The sequence below is a fragment of the Scyliorhinus torazame genome, chromosome 9 (assembly GCF_047496885.1).
Source record: "Scyliorhinus torazame isolate Kashiwa2021f chromosome 9, sScyTor2.1, whole genome shotgun sequence".
Taxonomy (NCBI): Eukaryota; Metazoa; Chordata; class Chondrichthyes; order Carcharhiniformes; family Scyliorhinidae; genus Scyliorhinus; species Scyliorhinus torazame.
In genome coordinates, this window is record NC_092715.1 from 186,045,747 (window position 1) to 186,068,699 (window position 22,953).

General features: G+C 48.5%; 1 protein-coding gene across 10 annotated transcripts in view; it reads right to left on the reverse strand.

Moving 5' to 3' along the window:
• The window catches only part of rfx3 (regulatory factor X, 3 (influences HLA class II expression)), a 667,766-nt gene that overhangs the window by 61,267 nt on the left and 583,546 nt on the right, over nucleotides 1–22,953 (reverse strand). For all 10 annotated transcript variants that reach the window (XM_072516895.1, XM_072516900.1, XM_072516898.1 and 7 more), the window contains one exon: nucleotides 6,088–6,237. In XM_072516895.1, coding sequence (XP_072372996.1) covers nucleotides 6,088–6,237 — 150 coding nt within the window. The remainder of the gene's footprint in view (nucleotides 1–6,087; nucleotides 6,238–22,953) is intronic.

Genomic DNA, 22,953 nt, shown 5'->3' on the forward strand with positions numbered 1-22,953 from the left:
GACCAACAGTCACCTAGGACACGCCCAGCAATCAGGGAACCACCCCTCTATTGGAGGAAGATCGATACGAATGATTGGGAAAGGCCCAATTAATTGAGGCCAGGTTCAAGGCCCGCCCAAAAGCGCGCAAAGCCCTTTTTAGTATAAAAGGTATTCCCCAAGGGAGAATCTTTCGTCTTTGGCTTTGGCTCTCAGCGAAGAGAGAGACCAGCCTAGCAGCTACATCAGACCAAGTAAGTTCCAAGTCAATGCATGCTACGAGATAGATGCTCCTAGTTGCTACCCTGCAAACAGCTCAACCCAGCAGCCTCAGAACCGAGCAACGGCCATTGTTCCTCTGACTGAGTGGGCACCCGAAGCTAAGTATAGGCTTTAGTAATAGTGGTAGTTTAGTTTGTAGAGTTTATGCATGAGTAGATTTGACTGTGTGTAAATAAATGAGCATTGCTTTTGAACTTACTAACTGGTGTATCGAGTCATTGATCAGTATTCGGTTCTGAACCTTGTGGCGGTGTCGAAAGATACCCGGCGACTCTTGAGCAAACGTAATTAAACAGAGCTAAATTAAGAAACAGCCAAAGTTAGCAACATTTACCGGCGACATCTGACGGGACTCGACTTAGAAGTGACCAAACCACTCCGAGAGAACCCAAAATTTGAATTGAGAATCCAATTGGAAACAGAAAAACCACAAGCGTTAAGAGCAGTACTGATCAAGGCTCTGAGATTCGGAAGTGTGTTAATGCATGCATACTAACAGGGATATAAGGTAAACCTGAGAGATTTTGTTGCGTAAAACTGTCGGGAGTTTTGTAGGCTGGAAATTAGCGTAAGCCGTACCCGTGTTTACATCACCACTTTATCACCCCCTGTTCCAAATTCAGTAGAGAACCTCGATAGAGAAAATGGCAATGAAGGCAATGGAACGCCTTATGAACCCCCAGGAATTCGAGGTTGCAGCGACCAGCAGTAGAGTAGGACAGTGTCCCGTTTGGGCAGATGAGATCTGGAAATATCTCAAAGGGAAAGGATGGCCCCTTTGGAGTGAATTCTGCAATAATGAGGAAACAGGACTCGGGAGTATAGGACATACTTGGTGGGAGAACCTGTCAGAGATCCACAAGAAGAGCTTAGGGAATGCTCGCAAGCCGATGGCAATTGTGTCCTGCTTGGCACAATTGCGAGGCACAGAGGAGGTCGTTAGGACGCTCCATAGAGAGATAGAGGAGAGAGACAGAACCAGTGAGGTAGACGTGAGTGAGGTAGAGAAGGAGAATAGAGATTTAAAAGAGCAGTTAGCAGCAAGTGACAGAGAGGTGGATGATGCCAAGTGGGCACATCAGTCTTGTCTCGCGCATTTGAACAGTTTTCAGACGCAATATGATAAGGCCTACCAGGACATGCAACATGCGGTCTTGGTAAGACAAGAGACAGAACAGCAAGTGGAGAAATTGCAGAAACAGTGCAATGATTTAAAAGTAGCCCAACGAGCACTCCATACTTCCACGACGGAACAAAGGCAGAGCACCGCAGGCCACGCAATGTGCCGGAAGCAAATTGCAGAATTGCAATCTCTGCTTTACGTTCAAAATGGATTTCAGAGTACATTCGGACCCCAATTAGATCAGGAAAATGACCCCGATTGGCAGGAATTGAACAATACTGCCCATAGATATGTACATGGGACACGTACGCAGGAAAAACCCCAGAAAAGGAAAGCGCCCCAACCCCCAACCGAACAGGCAGAACACCCCAACCGAACAGGCAGAACACCCCAACCGAACAGGCAGAACACCCCAACCGAACAGGCAGAAAACCCCCCCATGAATCCTGTGACCACACACCGCAGGGCCACAGCAGAAGGAGAAGCAGATTTCCTTTATACATCCCCGTTAACCGTGACCCAATTACTGGACACCTGTGGAAAAAGTACACCGTTCCTTCCCACTTCAGACCCCCACCAATTTTTCGCGAAAGTCAGACAACCGGCTACCATGTATGGCCTTGATGTAAAGGAGCAGGTAACTCACAGTTTTAAGCCTCGACCCTTCAGTCGTGGCAGCCCTTCCCGACCCACAGAATGTAGGAGGAGGCACACTCCAAGAGATGCACACAGCGATCCTTGATGCGATCTGCTTTAACAGAGGAGACCCCCGTAGAAGGCCTAAATAAGTGTAGGCAAAATAAGACAGAGCACCCCACAGCGTTTGTTGGACATTTGTGGATTCACTTCACCGCAGTTTTCGGAGAGTTAGCCCGTGCCCATTTGTCCCCAGATAATATGGCCAAATGGACCTGAATTCTAGTCTCCCACGCCACAGAAGCAGGACGAAAAGCTTGCGCAAATTATGACCCCTCAGATGAGGCCCACAATGAAAAATGGGTTTTGAAGAGATTGTCCCGAGCTTGGGAGCAATCAATTGCTGGCAAAACCGCATTTATAACACCCGATGAAGATCAGGCAGAGATGAACCCAGTTTAAGCGCACCAGAACCCCGCATGAATAAATGAGGGCATGAACAGCCCACCCGGCCCAAATCTCAAGAGTGTTACAATCGTGGACAATTAGGACACTATGCACGAGAATGTCAAGCCCCCCAGAAACAGCAATGGAATCAGCGCACCAATGCCCCCCCGAACCAGCAACGACACCAACAGCCTGGCCCCCCCACCCAGGGAACCATACCCAAGGGAGCAATGCACCAGAGAGCCTGCTCCACCTTACGCGCCTCAGGGGTCATGTTACAACTCTGGGCAGTCAGGATACTTCGCCCGCGATTGCAGGAGACCCCCACCACCAGCTAGACTCGCCCCCAGATATAAAAGAGAACACCACCCACAGCAGCTACAAGGTCCCAGCTGCCCCATGCAAACTGTGATCGCTTACCCACCACTTCTCATGGCAGCATTATCTCAGCAATGCCACTTCATTTTTGTTTCGCTCCTCCTTCCTCTCTTCTTCGGTCACGCTACAATCCCTCCATATGCTAGTTACACCCCAGTCCAAATGTGATTTACGATGTCCTGTATTCTGATGGAACCTGCACCATTTTCGTTGTATGTTTGTTTGTTAGTGTTAACGTTAAGTATTGTTCGTAAACTCGAAAGTTTTCACGGCCCCACGGCACCACTCCTTTTACGCCCAATGCCTGTTAATGGAACAAGTTTGTCCCCAGACAATAGTTCAGAGGAACTAGTTTGTCATCAGAAACCAGTTTAAAGGTACAAGTTTGTCACCAGACAACCGTTCAGAGGAACTAGTTTGTCAACAGACACGACTCATAGTTACTCTCCTGATTCGCGAGGAAGCCCCCACGACAACCACATTCTTACCCGTTTTTGCCAGTTGCTGAGGCAGTGGAAAAATGGCATTGGTCCCCACCCTGCCTGAGGACCCCCCTCTGGTCAGCTACGCTCGGGTAGAGCACATACGGCATTGATCACCGTCCTACCCGGGGATTCCACCCATTTCTTACCCGCCGCGGCCCATACGCACCCCATTTTGGCTCGTTACGTTCAAACGTCTTTTGTTTGGTTTAGGCGACCCTCAGGTTGCTTCCCTATGCGATTTACATCCTCAAACACTGGGATGGTAAATCACACAGGCTGCGAGACGGCTCGCAGTACGGCAGTATTTTCTTAGGTGTCTTGTCCAAATATTCGGTTTAAAAAAAAAAATGAGGGAGTCACAGATGGTGACCAATTATAAAGGGAAATTGGCAGTAAAGGACAGACAGACAAACATATGAGATCTTAAGCAAGATAATAACAGAAATTATGCTTGTGTTCACAGAACTCCAGAAACCAAGGATCCACAGAGGAAGACAAAGAAGTCCGACAAAGATGAAGACAGCCTTCGTGTTCACATGGATCTTAGCAAGATCCCTTCAGTTGCACGCGGACGCTACCCCCCTGACCCCTACCACACAAACCGTAAATTATTCTCACCCCTGCAATACACGGAACCCCGAGATAACTAGCCCCGTGACAGCTAGCAATACCCCGACCTGGTGTGATAAGTTTATCACCTGGTACTCACTCTCATATGTAGTCGAAGCACTCTTAGTGCTGGCGATACTTTGCAGTGTCGTGCAAACGTTTAGAGTTAGGAAATGGCGAAAGAGAGCATATCGCTCTCGCACCCCGGTATACAGGTTTAGGTCCACCATTTTCGGATTTCACCAGACCCCCGAACCCATTGGGACGGATTAAAATGCATCCATTTTCCTTTATGTATTCTGTGGAATAAAGAGATGTAAACCTCTGTGTCTGACTGCCAGGCGAGAGAAATCTGTGTGCTGCTATTTTGTACAGGTTACGATGTATAGATTTTTTTGGATTGTTTGAATAAGGATAGTTTATTGAGAATAGTTAGAGGTTCCAGTTTTTTATTTTTCTGTAATGCATGTATTAATGTCATAGCGCCCCGTAGAGTTTTTATGATAATGAATGTATTTAAAATGGTTAAGGTAAAATTGTGCTGCATAGGATAGGACAGCGTAGAGCCTATGTATGGGTGCCCTGGTTGGTCAGAGGATGAAGATGACGTAGTAGTGTGATCCTTCACGCTTTGCATTGAGGATCACAAGGAGGGACTGTAGCCCTCTGGGATCTCCCGATTACAAAATGGACACTTGCAAAGAATGCAGGGAAAATTGGACAATACTAAGAAACAAGCAGGTGCAAGGTCTGTTTGTTGATTAGAACCTTAAGCTCTCAGACAGGACAGAAACTGCTAAGCAATCTCCATACTAATGAGCCATCTCCGGGAACAAAAGGGAAACATTTAGATACACAATGTTAAGGCAGACACCCCGGCGCCAGAAGAGACTAAAACAAATGAGACCAACAGTCACCTAGGACACGCCCAGCAATCAGGGAACCACCCCTCTATTGGAGGAAGATCGATACGAATGATTGGAAAAGACCCAATTAATTGAGGCCAAGTTCCAGGCCCACCCAAAAGCGCGCAAGCCCTTTTTAGTATAAAAAGTATTCCCCAAGGGAGAATCTTTCTTCTTTGGCCTTGGCTCTCAGCGAAGAGAGAGACCAGCCTAGCAGCTACAGCAGACCAAGTAAGTTCCAAGTCAACGCCCGCTACGGGGTAGACGCTCCTAGTTGCTACCCTGTAAACAGCTCAACCCAGCAGCCTCAGAACCAAGCAATGGCCATTGCTCCTCTGACTGAGTGGGCACCCGAAGCTAAGTATAGGCTTTAGTAATAGTGGTAGTTTAGTTTGTAGAGTTTATGCATGAGTAGATTTGACTGTGTGTATATAAATGAGCATTGCTTTTGAACTTACTAACTGGTTTATCGAGTCATTGATCAGTATTCGGTTCTGAACCTTGTGGCGGTGTCGAAAGATACCTGGCGACTCTTGAGCAAACTTAATTAAACAAAGCTAAATTAAGAAACAGCCAAAGTTAGCAACAGTGGTTTGTGCAAAAGGTCTGAAGTCAGGATAAAGTCCTTGATGAACGTATAAAGCAGTCCCTGTAACCTTCAGCATCTTGAAAAAAAACTATAAATCACCAAAAACATCTATAATCATGGCAACAGCCAGTAGAAATCAATCAGTAACTAACTTGCAAGTAGTTGATGATCCCTTAAATAGCGTTGGTGGGTTTCTTTCCTGCTGCTGAATGTGTGTTCAGCTGTCAATGCTAAGAGATGGTGTTAGCTGAAGCACAGAGCTCCAAAATTGCAGAGGTAGCATCAAATCTGTCATATGCTGATTGATGTCTAGATCAGCCTACCCTGCATACGTCTGGCAGACAATCCCTGCACACGTGGTAAACCCTTTTCCAAAATTTCCGAGTGGACACTAATTTGGAGTCAAAATGGCACTCGTGTGCCCTGAAGCTGAATTTTGTTGCCAAGCATTTGCCATCAGAATGTCTACTCCACCACTGTGAGTAATCTGATTTTAAATGGTTTTAAATGATTGAGAATGTCTTTATAAAAACTATACTCAGCCATTTACTAGTCTCATTATGGTCAGTGGTGTTTCTGAGTGAATTAATTTGATAAAATATTTCAACACAATTAACTTTAGTTGATGTAAGATTGTACGGTCCTGAAGCTTACCTGGACATTGGCGAAGTCTACACGATTGAGGTCACTGAGCATCTGGTTAATTTGAGATGTGTTTTGCAGCACAGCTCGAGCAGCTTGAGCTAAATGATTGAGGGACGTATATCTACGCAGTGTCTGAGCAAAGGCACTTACAGCTCCAACCTATCAGAAAACAGGTGGAAATAGGAAGAAAGTTAGAGCAACTGGGTTTTGAAATGATGATAGGGTTATTTGTACTGTTGCATATCCTTCTGTGTTACTTGGATTAAGGGTGGGATGGATGGAGGGAGGGATGAATGAATGGAAGGAAGGAGAAATGAGTGAATGGAAGGAGGGAGGGTGAGATGACGGGAGTGATCAAGGGTTGATGGATTGAAGGATGGATAATTCGAGGGATGGATGGATCGATGGAAGGAGGAAGGGATGGATAGAAGAAGGGAGGGTTGGTTGGAGTGAGATTTGAGGGAGGGAGGGATAGAGGGAGGAAGGGATTGATACAGGATGAATGAAAGTAGGGATGGATGAATGAGGGAGGAATAGGTGAGGGATGGATGCATGGGGGGGGGGGGGGAGCATGGAGGGGGAGGGAGGGATACGGAGATAGGTAGAGGACTTGCATTTCTATAATTCCTTCCAATACCTCAGGACATCCTAATGTGCTTTACAGCCAATTAAGTATTTTTGAGTTGTAGGCACTGTTCTAATATTGGAAATGCTGCAACCAATTGGCCCGGCAATATGATAATGACCAGATAATCTGCATTTAGTAATGTTGATTGAGTAATGAATATTGGCCATGATCTTCAAAATATTGCGATGGGATCTTTTACATCCACCTGAGAGAGTAGATGAGGCCTTGGTTTCATGTCACATTCAAAAGACGGCACCTCCAACAGTGTAGTATTCTCTCAGTATTGCACTCAAGTATCTTTTTTTTGCCAGATGGAACTTCTGACAACCTCCTGATGCAGAAATGAAAATGTTGCCAACTGAGCCACAGCTGGCATAATACAATAGGAATAATTCTGATCCTCTATACAGGTTAATACATGCGTAGAATGACAATTCTGGTGCATTTATATTGTGCACGTTAACAATGTTCCATCCTGAGACTTCCGGTGGCGACAAGGGCGCACGTTGCGTGGCTCCTGCTAGAGTTTTTGTTTTTTGGCTCTTTTCGCCCAGATTTTGGGGAGAATTTTGTATGATTGATTGTTAGAAAGGCAACCAAAGAATGTCTAAGTCCCAGAAAAAGAATCCGGCAAGAAAGGGTGCAAGTGATAGTCCGTCGGCGAGCTCAGTGGGGAGTGCAGTGGGGGGAAAGATGGCGGGAGCAAGCGCAACGGGTGGGCGGCACCCATAACAATGGATAAGCTGGCCGAAGTGATATGAGGGAGTTTGAGTGGCTATTTTCCAAGCGTTTTGATAAACATCGAAAGGAGATGATGGCCTCGCTCAAGGAGTGGGTGGATCAGACTCTTGCCAGTGAGGCTTTGGCAAAGACGTCAATGGAGGTGTGGGAGCAAGAGAGGTGTTGAAGGAGGTGGAGGAGGCATTGTCGCAGCACAGCGACTGCTTCACCTCGATGGGTGAGGAGCGACGGAGGGTGGTGGAGTGTAACAAAAGGTTGGGAGCTGAAGTGGAGGACCTGGAGAACAGGTCTCAAAGGCAGAATCTGAGCATTGTAGGACTGCCTGAGGGGATGGAGGGCCAGAGGCCAACAATGTATTTTGTGGTTTATCAAGTTTTGGGGGGAGGAGGAGGACCCCTCCTTCTACGATCTGGACAGGGCTCACCGGTCACTCCAGCCGAAACCAAAGATGAAAGAGCCACCAAGAGCTGTGATAGAATGCTTCCACAGCTACCAGGTGAAGGAAAAGGTGTTGGGATGTGTGAAGCTCAATTGCGAGGCGAGGGGGGAAGGTGATGGTAATCCTACATACCAGGATCTCACAGCGGAGCGGGCAAGAAGGCGGCAGATCCTGTTCAGGTGGAGGTCAGATGCTCCACCCTGTACCTCGGTGTGGCTGAGGGATCCAATGGTGAAAAGGTGAAATTTGCTTTGAAGAGGACGGGTGACGGGTTCCACAAGAGATGGGGTTTGTTCGTACTACATTTCAAGGAGCGGGTTACCATCAGCTGCTGGGAAGGGGTGGGAGAAAGTGGGGTGTTTGGTTGAGGTTACGTGGGGGGGGGGGGGGGGGGGGGGTGGAAGAGGGTGTTTGCGAGTTTGTGTTGTTTTTTCTTCGTTATTTTGTGTGTTTAAAATGTTCAAATATCAAAATTTAAATTCAAATATATATTAAAAATGTATGTTCCTTTCTAACCCTAACGTTTTCTCATTTTGTACAGCCACTTCAATTTAAAACAAAATCACAGAATGCCACGCATTAAACAATATCTGAATTTTTTAAAAGTAAAGTGTGGTTCTAGTCAAAAAGTGGGACAGGAAACAGGTCAAAAGTGAAAATTGAAATAGGAGGAATGTATATACAAGGCCACCAATTCCTCTCAATCTTGTTTGCATATTGATTCAACATTATAATTCTATCCTCCAACAGTGTACAGATGGGACAATTCACACATTAACATCCATATTAATGTGTTTATCTTGGAAAATGAAAATGAATTGCAGTAGGTCTGAAACACAATTACTCAGGTCCTTGTGCATCACTGTAAGCAGTGATGTGTTGTGAATAAAATCTGATGGACAGTAAGCATATCACTGTGAACCCCATCATGCTAATAAACTGAATAATGGGAACATACACTGCCTCAAACACAAATGCCATATTGGAACTCAACCTCTGTATGGTATGGCGAGGAGCTACTCCACAGAATTCAACGGAGAAAGAAAATATCAGGAACTAAAAGCTCAGCTACATTCAAACCTAAGTAATAGTCTAGCAAAAGGTATCAAACCATGCCACATCTGCCATTCTCAGATGAATGTAAAAAGAAAGAAGCAATAGAAGCAGGAGTAGGCCATTCAGTCCCTCGCACCTGCTCTACCATTCAATACAATCATGGCTGATCTGATTATGGCCTTAACTCCTTTCCTGCCTGCCCCCCATAACACTTGACTCCCTTGTCAATCATAAATCTGTCTAATTGGATTTCCGGTTGGGGCTACGCGGAGCTAAGTCGCACGTTCGGCAGCTCCCGCAAAAAAGACATTTGGGCTCTTTTCAGGGTCCCCAACGGCATTTTTCCGATGTTTCCCGCTGTGGGAAGGAGAGTACAATAGTCCCCCGACAGTATATGGCTTTTATCAGGGCGGGGCGACTAAAAAGGTGGTGGTGGACCCGAAGAAGGTGCGAGGGAAGAAGAATAAAATGGCAGCGGGCGGTGACCAGGCAGCATAGATGCAGTGGGCGCAGGAGCAACAGGAGGTTATCCAGCGCTGCTTCAGGAAGATTAAAGCGGACCTGCTTGAGCCGATGAAGGCTTCTATTGATAAGCTGCTGGAGACACAGATGGCCCAGGGGGTGGCGATCCGCGAGGCCCGACAAAAGATCTCCGACAACGAGGACGAGATCTTAGGCCTGGCGGTAAAAGTGGAGGAGCACGAGGCGCTCCACAAGAAATGGCAGGAGCGGTTCAAGGAGATGGAGAATCGGTCGAGGCGGAAGAACTTGCGGATTCTGGGCTTCCCGAAGGGGCTGGAGGGGCCGGACTTGGGGGCCTATGTGGTCACCATGTTGAACTCGCTGATGGGAGCGGGGTCCTTCCAGGGGCCCCTGGGGCTGGAAGGGGCCCATAGAGTGCTGGCGAGGAGGCCCAAGGCTAACGAGCCTCCGCGGGCAGTGCTGGTGCGGTTCCATCGGTTCGCTGATCGGGAGTGTGTGCTCAGGTGGGCCAAGAAGGAGAGGAGCAGCAGGTGGGAGAATGCGGAGGTTCGAATATACCAGGACTGGAGTGCGGAGGTGGCGAAGAGGAGGGCCGGGTACAATCAAGCGAAGGCGGTGCTGCACAGGAAGGGGGGGTGAAGTTTGGCATGTTGCAGCCGGCGCGATTGTCGGTCACCTGCAAGGACCGGCACCATTATTTTGAGTCTCCGGAGGAGGCGTGGACCTTTGTTCAGGCCGAGAAGTTGGACACAAATTGAGTGTCGGGATGGGCGTTTGGGGATTGCGGTTGACATGTTACTTTTTGAGGAGGGGTCCTTTGCTCTTGTTTTTTTTTTCTGGTTGGGTGGGGGAGTTGGGGTGGGTTGGGCACTGTTTTGGTTGGGTTGGTTGGGGGGGCTCTTGGAGGGTGGTAAGCAAATGGAACAGGGGTGGATGGCCGGCAGTGTGATGGGGCCTCGTGGGGGAGGGGGAGGCCTGAGTCGGGGGTGAGGGGACTGGGCCTGTAAAAGGAGCTGCGTCAGAGGTGGCGGGGTCAGGTAGGTGGTAAGCGCGGGCTTTTTCCCGCGCTGAAGACTGGAGGGGGTGGGGCAGGGGCGGAGAAGTGAGGGTTGTTTCCCGCGCTTGGGATGGAAGGGGGAGGTGGAGAGCTTGCGGATGGGGAATGGAAGAGGAGGGTGTGTCACAGAATGGGAGGAGTCGAAGGAGAGGCGGGAGTGGCTGGGGTCAGCAGGAGTCAGCTGACTTGCGGAAGTGCAATGGGGGGAGTAAAGCAGCTAGGAGGGGTCCTAGCCGGGTGTGGGGGGGGGGGGGGGGGGGGGGGAGGGGGAAGCGGGTGGGGGGGGAATCGAGTTGCTGCTGCTGCTATGGTCAAGGGGGAGCTGGAGCGAGTGGGGGGGGGGTCGAGATGGGGGTCTGCCGCCGTGGGGAACGGGCCGGGCGTGAGGTGCGGGCGCGTGGCTGGCCGAGGAGGGGTTATGGCTAGTCGGCGGGGGAGGGGGGCGGGTAGCCCCCTGATCCGGCTGATAACCTGGAATGTAAGGGACTGAATGGGCCGGTCAAGCGGGCCCGTGTGTTCGCGCACCTGAAGGGGCTGAAGGCGGATGTGGTCATGCTTCAGGAGACACACCTGAAGGTGGCAGATCAGGTAAGATTGAGGAAAGGGTGGGTATGTCAGGTGTTTCATTCGGGGCTGGATGCCAAAAATCGAGGGGTGGCGATCTTGGTGGGAAAGAAGGTGTCGTTCCAGGCGTCGAGCATTGTGGCAGACAATGGCGGTAGGTACGTAATGGTTAGTGGTAAGCTGCAGGGAGAGAGGGTGGTACTGGTCAATGTGTATGCTCCGAACTGGGACGATGTGGGTTTTATGCGGCGCATGTTGGGTCGGATGCCAGATATGGAAGTGGGGGGCCTGATAATGGGGGGAGACTTTAACACGGTGTTGGATCCGGCACTGGATCGCTCTAGGTCTAGGACGGGTAGGAAGCCGGCGGTGGCTAAGGTGCTGAGGGGGTTTATGGACCAGATGGGAGGGGTGGACCTTTGGAGATTTGCAAGGCCGGGGGCGAGGGAATTTTCATTCTTCTCACATGTCCATAAGGCTTACTCCCGGATCGACTTTTTAATTTTGAGCAGGGCGCTGATAGAGAGAGTAGAGGATACTGAGTACTCGGCGATAGCCATTTCGGATCACGCCCTGCATTGGGTCGACTTCGAGCTGGGGGGGGGGGGGGGGGGGGGGGGGGGAGAGGGACCAGCGCCCATTGTGGCGTTTGGAGGTGGGGCTGCTGGCGGACGAGGAGGTGAGTGAGCGGGTCCGAGGAAGCATAGAGAGGTACCTGGAGGCCAACGATAACGGGGAGGTCCGAGTGGGGATGGTATGGGAGGCGCTGAAGACGGTGGTTAGGGGAGAGCTGATCTCCATTAGGGCCCACAAGGAAGAGGGAGCAGAGGGAGAGGGAGAGGCTGGTGGGGAGATGGTGAGGGTAGACAGGGGGTATGCGGAGGTGCCTGAGGAAGGATTGTTGAGGAAGAGGCACAGCCTCCAGGCCAAATTCGACCTGGTGACCACCAGGAAGACGGAGGTGCAGTGGAGGAAGGCCCAGGGGGCGATTTAGGAGTATGGGGAAAAGGCTAGCCGGATGCTGGCACATCAGCTCCGGAACCGGGACGCAGCTAGGGAGATCGGGTGAGTTAAGGACAGGGGAGGGTGTGTGGTGCAGAGTGGGGTTGGCATCAATGGGTCTTCAGGGACTTTTACGAGGAATTGTATCGGTCCGAGCCCCCACTGGAGGAGGGACGGATGGGCCGCTTTCTGGACCAATTGACGTTTCCGAAGGTAGAGGAGGGACTGGTGGCGGGATTGGGGGCCCCAATTGGGCTGGAGGAGCTGACCAAAGGGATAGGGAGCATGCAGGCGGGGAAGGCACCAGGGCCGGACGGTTTCCCGGTCGAATTTTATAAAAAATATATGGACCTGTTGGGCGGTTGCTAGTTAGGACCTTTAATGAGGCAAGGGAGGGGGAAAGTTAAGGCGGCACAGGGGGGAAGTTGGGGTCTCAGTGTGGACCCCAATACGGGGGAACCACCGGTTCGTCCCAGGGAGGACAGATGGAGGGTTTTTGGGGTGGCACAGGGCAGGGATATGAAGGTTGGGCGACCGGTTTGTGGACGGGAAGTCCGCGAGCCTGGGTGAGTTGGAGGAGAAGTATGGGCTCCCCCCGGGGAACACCTTCAGGTACTTACAGGTAAGGGCATTTGCCAGGCGGCAGGTGGTGGAATTCCCGCGGCTGCTGCCACGCACAGTACAGGACAGGGTGCTCTCGGGGGGGTAGGGGGGAGTGGGGAAGATCTCAGAAACTTCCCAGGTGATGCAGGAGGAGGAGGAGGCCTCGGTGGTGGAGGTGAAAGGTAAGTGGGAGGAGAAGTTGGGAGAGGAGTTCGAGGAAGGGACATGGGCAGATGCCCTAAAGAGGGTGAACTCTTCACCTTCGTGCGCGAGGCTCAGCCTCATACAGTTTAAGGTGCTGCACAGGGCACACATGACCGGGACAAGGATCAGCCGTTTTTTTGGGGGTGAGGACAGGTGTGTTAGGTGCTTAGGGAGCCCAGCAAACCACACCCATATGTTCTGAGCATGCCCAGCGCTGGAGGAATATTGGAAGGGCGTAGCGAGGATGGTGTCGAGGGTGGTAGGATCCAGGGTCAAACCGGGCTGGGGGCTCGCAATATTTTGGGGTGTCAGATGAGCCGGGAGTGCAGCAGGCGAAAGAGGCCGGTATTCTGGCCTTTAAGTCCCTGGTAGCCCGGTGGAGGATTCTTCTTCAGTGGAAGGACGCAAGGCCCCCAAGCGTGGAATCCTGGATCAACGATATGGCGGGGTTTATTAAGTTGGAGAGGGTGAAATTCGCCCTGACAGGGTCGATACAAGGGTTCCTCAGGCGGTGGCAACCGTTCTTAGACTTCCTGGCAGAACGGTAGACATTGGTCAATGGCAGCAGCAACTGGGGGGGGGGGGGGTTACTTTAGTTATGTTTAATTATACTGGGGGATCTGAGGGGATGTATATATTTGCTCTGTTGGCTGTGTTAAGTTGGGGTGTTAATTTATTATTTTTGTACAGGGAGGAGGGGGATATGGAGGGTTGCTTTTTGACTGTGTTTTGCACTTAACCCTGTTGGGTTCCTTTCTCATTTTGTTATTGATATTCTGTGAAAACCTTAATCAAAATTATTTAAAAAAATAAATCTGTCTAACTTAGCCTTGAACATATTCCATGATCCATCCTCTACTGCTGCTGGGCAAACGAATTCCAAATACTAACAACCAGAGAAGAAATTCCTCCTCATCTCCGTATTAAATGGGAGACGCTGTTTTATTTTTAAACTGTGTCCCCGGTTCTAGATTCCGTCACGGGAAGAAACGTTCTCTCAGCCTCAACTCAGTCAAGCTCCCTCAGAACCTTACATGCTTCAATAAAATCATCTCCCATTTTCCTAAACTTCAATAAGTATCGGTCCAACCTGTTCAATCTTACCTTGTAAGAAAAAGCCATCATCACAGGAATCAGCCCAATGAACCTTCTCTGAATTGTTCCAATGCAAATATGCTCCTTCTTAAGGAATTTGATCAATCCTGTACACAGTAGTCTAGGTGTGGTTTCACCAATGCCCTGTACAGTTGGAGTGAGGCTTCTCCGTTTTTATACTCTTTCTTCCTTGAAATAAACACCAACATTCCACTTGCCTTCCTTATTATTTGCTCTACCTGCATGCTGGCTTTTTGTGATTCCTGTACCAGGACAACCAGATCCCTCTGTCTTGCAGCATTTTTTTGCCACTCTCCAGTTAAATAATATTCTGCTTTTCTATTCCTGCTGCCAAAGTGGAAACTTCACATTTTCCCAACAATTAGCTGAACATCTGTAATTGGGAAAATGTGAGTGTCCATTATAAAGGATGTAATAGCAGAGCATTTAGAAATAAATAATATAATCAAGCAGAGTCAGCAAGGCTTCATGAAGGGGAAATCATGCCTGACAAATATATTAGAATTCTTTCAGGTTCCCCACTGGATGAGACAAGAGAAAAATGTGAGGGAGAGCTAGGGATTGAAATAGGGTGGGGACTCTGGAGCAAAGCACTGAACAGAGTCAACTTCACCTCCACATGTGCAAAGGCTAAGCCTAATGCAGCTAAAGGTGGTGCACATAGCGCACCTAACCAGAACCCGAATGAGCAGGTTCTTCTCGGAGGGGGAGGACAAGTGTGAACAGTGCCAGGGAGGCCCGGTCAACCACACCCACATGTTCTGGGCATGCCCCAGATTGGACGGGTTCTGGGCATCCTTCTTCGAGGACAATGCCCAAAGTTGTAGGGGTGAGGGTGGAGCCGTGCCCCAAAATGGCAGTCTTCGGGGTATCAGATCAGCCAAAACTCGATGGGGAGGGAGGACAATACCCTAACCTTTGCCTCCCTAATCACCCGTTGGTGAATCCTGCTTGGCTGGCGATCAGCAGCACCACCCAAAGCTGCAGGCTGGCTAGCCGATCTGTCGGAATTGTCCGAACTAGAGAAAATCAAATATGCCACCCGGGGGTCGGAAGAGGGCTTCCACAAGATGTGGAGGCCATTCACCAACCTGTTCCAGGACCTATGTAGCCAAATTCCAATAGAGCAGAGGGGAGGGGTGAGGAGAGGAGATTGGAAAGTTGGAAAGTGGGGGGGGGGGGGGGGTGAAGGGAAGCACAAACACCAATTACACTTGTGCACCCCACCCCAAGGTTGAAAGTTTGTAAGTATGTGCAGCCGACTAGGATTGATTTATCGCTATGTAATATATGTGCCACTATATGACCTTGCTAAATATGACAATGAAAAAACAATAAAAATTTAATGTTTGGTTTTTGTAAATTATATTTGGTTTGTACAGATTTGGTTATTTTGTATTTTATAAAATGAAACCTCTCATAAAAACATACTCAAAAAAAAAGGAATTCTTTTAGATGGTAATGACCAGGACATCACTGCAGGAGTTCCTCAGGGTAGTGTGCTAGGCCCAACCATCTTCAGCTGCTTCACCACTAACCTCCCTTCCATCATAAGGTCAGAAGTGGGGATGTTTACGGATGACTGCACAATGGTCAAAACCATTGCCATTCCTCAGGTATTGAAGCAGTCCATGTCCAAATGCAGTAAGACCTGGACAATATCAGGATGGGCTGACAAGTGGCAAGTTACATTTGCACCACACAAGTGCCAGGTAATGACCATCTCTTACAAAAGAGGATCTAACCACCGCCCAATGACATTACTATCATTGAATCCCCCACAATCAACATTCTGGGGGTTACCATTGATCCAAAACTGAACTGGAGTCACCATATTAATACTATGGCTACCAGGGCAGGTCAAAGACTAGGAATCCTGGGGCGAGTAAATCACCTCCTGACACCCCAAGCCTGTCCACCACTCTACAAGTCAGGAGTATAATGGAATACTCTCCACTTGCCTGAATGAGTACAGCTCCAACAACACTCAAGAAGCTCAACACCATCCAGGACAAAACAGCCTGCTTGATTGCTCCCCCTTGCACAAACATTCAAACCCTCCACCACCGACGAACAGTGGCAGCCATGTGTACCATCTACAAGATGCACTGCAGTAACTCATCAAGGTTCCTTAGACAACACCTTCCAAACCCATGACTACTACCATCTAGAAGGACTAGAACAGCAGATACTTGGGCACCCCAACATCTGGAGGTTCCCCTCCAAGTCACTCATCACCCTGACTTGGAAATATATCGCCGCTCTTCACTACGTCACTGGGGCAACATCCTGGAACACCTTCCCTTACAGCACAGTGAGTGTACCTACGCCGCAAGCACTACGGTGGTTCCAGAGGCAACTCACCACCACCTTCTGAAGGGCAACTAGGGATGGGCAATAAATGCTGGCTTAACCAGCGACGCCCACATCCTGTAAATGAAAAAGAAAAGGTAATGGGGAACCAGTAGATGTAATATACTTGGATTTCCTAAAAGCATTTGATAAGGTACTGCACAAAAAGCTACTTCATAAGATAAGAGGCCATGGTGTTGGGGGCAGCATATTTGCATGGATAGAGGTTTTGCTAACTGATGGAAGAGAGAGTTGGGATAAGAGGGGCATTTTCAGGGTAGCAACGTGTAACTAGTAGAGTGCCACAAGGATCAGTGTTTGGGTCACAATTATTTACAATAAATATATTAATGACTCAGACAAGGGAGCGTACTATCGCCAAGGATGTGGATGACACAAATATTGGACACAAAGAGTCCACAGAGGTATAAACATGTTAATCTTAAACTCCATTTGTTTTCCAAATACTTTTTCTCTACTGAATGTGATTGTTTTAAGTTCCTCCCTTCTTTTTGCCTCTCAACTTTCTACGATACTTAAGACCATAAGACATAGGAGCGGAAGTAAGGCCATTCGGCCCATCAAGTCCACTCCACCATTCAATCATGGCTGATTTCAACTCCATTTACCCGCTCTCTCTCCATAGCCCTTAATTCCTCGAGAAATCAAGAATTTATCAACTTCTGTCTTAAAGACACTCAACGTCCCGGCCTCCACCGCCCTCTGTGGCAATGAATTCCACAGACCCACCACTCTCTGGCTGAAGAAATTTCTCCTCATCTCTGTTCTAAAGTGACTCCCTTTTATTCTAAGGCTGTGCCCCCAGGTCCTAGTCTCCCCTGCTAATGGAAACAACTTCCCTACGTCCACCCTATCTAAGCCATTCATTATCTTGTAAGTGAATATAATCCCAGGATCCTCAGACGTTCATCGTGTGTTAGGCCTACCATTCCTGGGATCATCCGTGTGAATCTCCGCTGGACCCACTCCGGTGCCAGTATGTCTTTCCTGAGTTGTGGGGCCCAAAATTGCTCACAGTATTCTAAATGGGGCCTAACTATTGCTTCATAAAGCTTCAGAAGTACATCCCTGCTTTTATATTCCAAGCCTCTTGAGATAAATGACAACGTTGCATTTGCTTTCTTAATTACGGACTTAACCTGCAAGTTTACCTTTAGAGAATCCTGGACTAGGACTCCCAAGTCCCTTTGCACTTCAGCATTATGTATTTTGTCACCATTTAGAAAATAGTCCATGCCTCTACTCTTTTTTCCAAAGTGCAAGACCTCGCCCAATTGCCCACATTGAATTTCATCAGCCATTTCTTGGACCACTCTCCTAAACTGTCTAAATCTTTCTGCAGCCTCCCCACCTCCTCCATACTACCTGCCCCTCCACCTATCTTTGTATCATCGACAAACTTAGCCAGAATGCCCCCAGTCCCGTCATCTCGATCGTTAATATATAAAGAGAACAGCTGTGGCCCCAACACTGAACCCCGCGGGACACCACTCGTCACCGGTTGCCATTCCGAAAAATAACCTTTTATCCCAACTCTCTGCCTTCTGCCTGACAGCCAATCGTCAATCCATGTTAGTACCTTGCCTCGAATACAATGGGCCCTTATTTTACTCAGCAGTCTCCCGTGAGGCACCTTGTTAAAGACCTTTTGGAAGTCAAGATAGATATCAAGATAGATAGATAACTTGGGATGCTTTTTACGTTTTCTGCTGTGAAGGTGGATAGAAAATATTTGTTCAAGGCTAGCTGCCATTTCCTCGTTTCCCATTATTAATTCCTCTAAGGGACCCCGTGCTCACTTTAGCTAGTGTTTAACTTTTTATGTACGTTTAGAAGCTTATGCTGCCTGTTTTTATATTTCTTGTCAGTTTTCTCACATACTTTAATTTCTCCCTCATTATTTTTGGGGGTTACTCAAAATTTTCCATCCTTTTGGCCTATCACAAATCTTCACAGCAACAGCACTTATACACCTCTATTTCAATTTGATACCACCCTTAACGTCCTTAGTTAACCATGGACAATTCACCCTTCTCATGGAGTCTTTCTTCTTCAATGGACTCTAGCTTTGTTATTAATCAAGCTATCGCACCTCATTTTCTTTTCCTCCTGTCCTTCAAACATGTATTCTTGAATATTTAAGTCCCATCTTAGATCATCTTTCAACTACATCTCTGTAATGGCTATCCTATTATATACATTTATTTTTCATTGTTTTATCAAAGTGCCCATTAAGTATTTTAGCCATGCCCTCTGCCTCCTTTTACCCTTTTTGGCCCTAGTAGGCTACACTCCACCTCTTACTACATACTTACTATTTAGATGTCGATAGAATATTTTTTGTTCCCTTTTATGCTAACTGCATAACTTCTATTTTCAAATGCTCCCCTTGCCGGACATATTTTGTTCTTTTCTTCCCCTCTTAGTTTACTGTATTTGACCTGGTTTTCACTTGATCGCTCTCTTCCTCTTCATCCAACAAGGACCAGCTTTGGTTCCCTTACCCATTGCCCTGGTTGGAATGTACTTGGCCTGTACCTGAAAAATTATCTCCTTAAAGGTCACCTATTGTTCTGTTAATTTTTCCTGTCAATCTATGGTTCCATTTTACAATTTTCTGCTGCCAACTGTTTGACATTTACACCTAAAGCTGGGGGAAATATGCTGCCCTCAGAAAATTGGGTTCAACCAGCTACATTCACTTCCAATCATTTAATGGATCCATCCATCCTTTGGCCATTTAGGACTAAACTGCACACATACTGGAATTATAGGAGTATACCACCAGGTAGTAAAATTAAAAATCACAATTTCGCATATATCATATCCCCAGGTAATCAAGTTGTAAAAATCAATAAGTTGTCCTTTATACAGAGTTTTACAGTAGATGCTATCTGGCTGGAATAGTAATTAATACAACTTTTCTGATTAGGCACAAATTAGTTAACAAAGAAAACAAGATTTTAACTAATTCAAATAAATTCCATGTTGTACGACAAGGTACTTCACCATATTGATAGAAAAATTAGATGAATTAGAGTAACAGCAGAGTCTAGAATTAGCACTGCAAATAGAATAGGAGGTAAATTAATTTTGAGAAAAGCAAGACCAAAGTTTTAACTTCAGAGTAGGAAAGTATTTCAGGCAATTTTATAATTTTATTTTACTAAACATATACAGAAAACAAAAGTCATATTTAAATAGTTTTAAAAGACTTAAAGGGCGGCATGGTGGTTAGCACTGCTGCCTCACAGCCCCAGGGTCCCGGGTTCAATTCCGGCATCGGGTGACTGTGTGGAGTTTGCACTTTCTCCCAGTGTGTGCGTGGGTTTCCTCCGGGTGCTCCGGTTTCCTTCCACAGTCCAAAGATGTGCAGGTAAGGTAGATTGGCCATGGTAAATTGTCCAATAGGTTGGCCGGGGTTACTGGATTACGGGGATAAGGTGGAGGCATGGGCTTAAGTAGGGTGCTCTTTCCAAGGGCCAGTGCAGACTCGATGGGCCGGATGGTCTCCTTCTGCACTGTAAATTCTATTCTATTCTATTCTAATTTATGTAGAAATTACCCTTGCACATCTCAAAATTAAATTCTGCATGTTAGGTCATAGGAAAGAGGAGGTGCTGCCCTTATGACCCTTCAAACCTGCTACACCATTAAATAAGATAATCGCTGCTGTTTGGCCTCAACTTCACTTTCCAACCCTCTCCCCATATTCCCGGAGTCTCCTGAGAAAGCAAAAATCTCTCGAACACAGCTTTAAATATGTTCAACAATGGAGCATCCAAAACCCTCTGAAGTAGAGAATTCCAACGTTTACAGCACCTTGAATGAAGGAATTTCTCCTCATTGTCGTGTTGGGTGTTCCGCTATACAGACGAACCAACACGGTTGTAGAGGGTACAACTCTGTTTTATTACTCTTGATAACAACATCTGTAAACTTATGACTGTGGTTCATAATTTACCCGTTAACCTGTGGACCCAGCCCTAACATTATCTTAGAGAGGCACTCAGCACACGGTGTATGAGTGGCATGCTGTGAGCTCTGTGCCCTGAGCTGTCTCCTGCTGGAACCCGCGGGAACTGTGGTGTCCCCCGTTTTATAGTGCGTGTGCTCTCACTGGTGATTGGCTGTGATGTTGCGTGTGTGTTGGTTGGTCCGTTGATCTGTCCATCAGTGTGTATGTGTGTTTGCACCATGATATGTTTATCTGAATATCATGACAACCCCCTTTTTACAAGAATATGTGCCTATGTGGTAATAAATATTGGTGTGTGCTGAATGCAGCTGAATATGTGTGTGCAATATCTACAACGTGTACATGAGGCAAAACTATATACATAGGAAGATGTCAGGTGCAACATAGCAACGAGGTTGTACCATAAACAAAACAAGTGCAATGATCAAATATCGAAAATGAACTCCTGTAACGACAAAAAGAGAAACACATTAACATATTGGCATAACACTTTAGTGAGTCCAATGTGCAAACAGGCTCATAAGTCCAGCCTAGTAGGTGGGCGACAAATTCAGGTTGACCGCCTCAAGGGTGGGTTAGGATTCACCGGCTGAGGAATGGGCCTGGCCGCAGGCGATAGAGGAATAGGCATGGTGGCAGGAAGCTCCACGAAGTCGACATCAGGGACAACAGGAGGGCGTGGCACCGGTACATGATCACGTAACGAGCGGGGAAACAGCCGAAGAGCCTGGTGATTACGCCGACGAATGGAGCCATCAGGCATGCGAACCAGGCACGAGCGGGGAGCCACGTGGCGGAGAACTTCGGCAGTTGCTGACCAGCCGCCCTCTGGTAGGTGGATGCAGACGTTGTCTCCAGGCGCCAAGGCAGGAAGATCAGTTGCCCGACTGTCATGCGCCACCTTCTGCTGAGCACGCTGCTGTCGCATCCTCTGCAGTACTGGAGCATGGCCGGGTTTAGCAACATGAATGGACGGTACAGTGATCCTGAGGGTGCGACCCATCAACAGCTGGGCTGGTGAGAGACCAGTGGACAGTAGGGCCGAGCGATAGGCCAGCAGGGCTAAAAAGAAATCCGATCCGGCATCAGCAGCCTTGCAGAGGAGCCGCTTGACGATATGGACGCTCTTTTCCGCCTTGCCATTTGACTGGGGATGCAGAGGGCTGGCCGTCACATGTGTTAAGCCATACGGAGCGGCAAAAGAAGACCATCTTGGCTCGCAATACAGGGCCCATTGTCCGACATGACGGTAGGCGGAATGCCATGGCGAGCGAAGGTTTCCTTGCATGCCCTGATGACAGCTGACGATGTCAAATCGTGCAGGCGTATGACCTCGGAATAATTTGAAAAATAATCAATTATGATGACATAGTCCCTGCCGAGCGCATGAAAAGGGACCACACCCACCTTCGCCCAGGCGGACGTTACCAACTCATGGGGCTGAAGCGTCTCAGGGGGTTGGGCTGGCTGAAACCTTTGGCAGGTGGGGCAGCTGAGCACCATGTTGGCGATGTCGTTGCTGATGCCCGACCAGTATACAGCTTCTCGGGCCCTCCGCCTGCACTTCTCAACCCCGAGGTGGCCTTCATGGAATTGTTCCGAGGACCAACCTGTGCATGCTGTGTGGAATCACAATCCGGTCCAGCTTTAGGAGGACACCGTCAATGACGGCCAAGTCGTCCCGGACATTGTAGAATTGTGGGCACTGCCCTTTGAGCCACCCATCCATCATGTGGCGCATCACACGTTGTAGAAGGGTGTCTCCCGGCGAATACGGGCCAGACTTGCATCATTAGCTGGCAGATTGGCCGATGTGAAGGCCACATGCACTTCGACCTGACATACAAACCCCCCCGATTCGGGCGGTGTGCTCACTGCTCTGGACAGGGCATCCGCGATGATGAAGTCCTTTCCCGGGGTGTAGACCAGTTGGAAGTCGTACCTCCGGAGCTTGAGCAGAATGCGCTGGAGGCGAGGGGTCATCTCATTCAGGTCCTTTTGTATGATGCTGACCAGGGGGCGATGGTCGGTTTCCACGGTGAACTGAGGGAGACCATACACGTAGTCATGGAACTTATCTATGCCGGTTAACAAACCCAGGCACTCTTTCTCAATCTGCGCATAGCGCTGTTCTGTAGGGGTCATGGCCCGCGAGGCATAGGCAACCGGGACCCATGATGCAGTGTCGTCCCGTTGCAGGAGTACCGCCCCAATGCCGGACTGGCTGGCATCAGTCGAGATCTTCGTATCTCGAGAAGTGTCGAAGAACGCCAAGACCGGGGCTGTGGTGAGCTTAATCTTGAGCTCCTCCCATTCCTTCTGGTGTGCGGGCAGCCACTGAAACTCCGTAGTCTTCTTCACTAGGTGGCGAAGAGCCGTTTGTGTGGGAGGCAAGGTTGGGAATGAACTTCCACAGGAAGTTGACCATCCCGAGAAAGCGTAGCACTGCCTTCTTGTCTGCCGGCTGCGGCATGGCTGTAATGGCGCTCACTTTGTCTGCATCCGGACCCACTCCTGACCGGGATATGTGGTCCCCCAGAAACTTTAGCTCAGTTTGGCCAAAAGAACACTTGGCTCGGTTGAGGCGCAGGCCATGCTCTCGTATCCGAGCAAAGACGCGCTGGAGACGA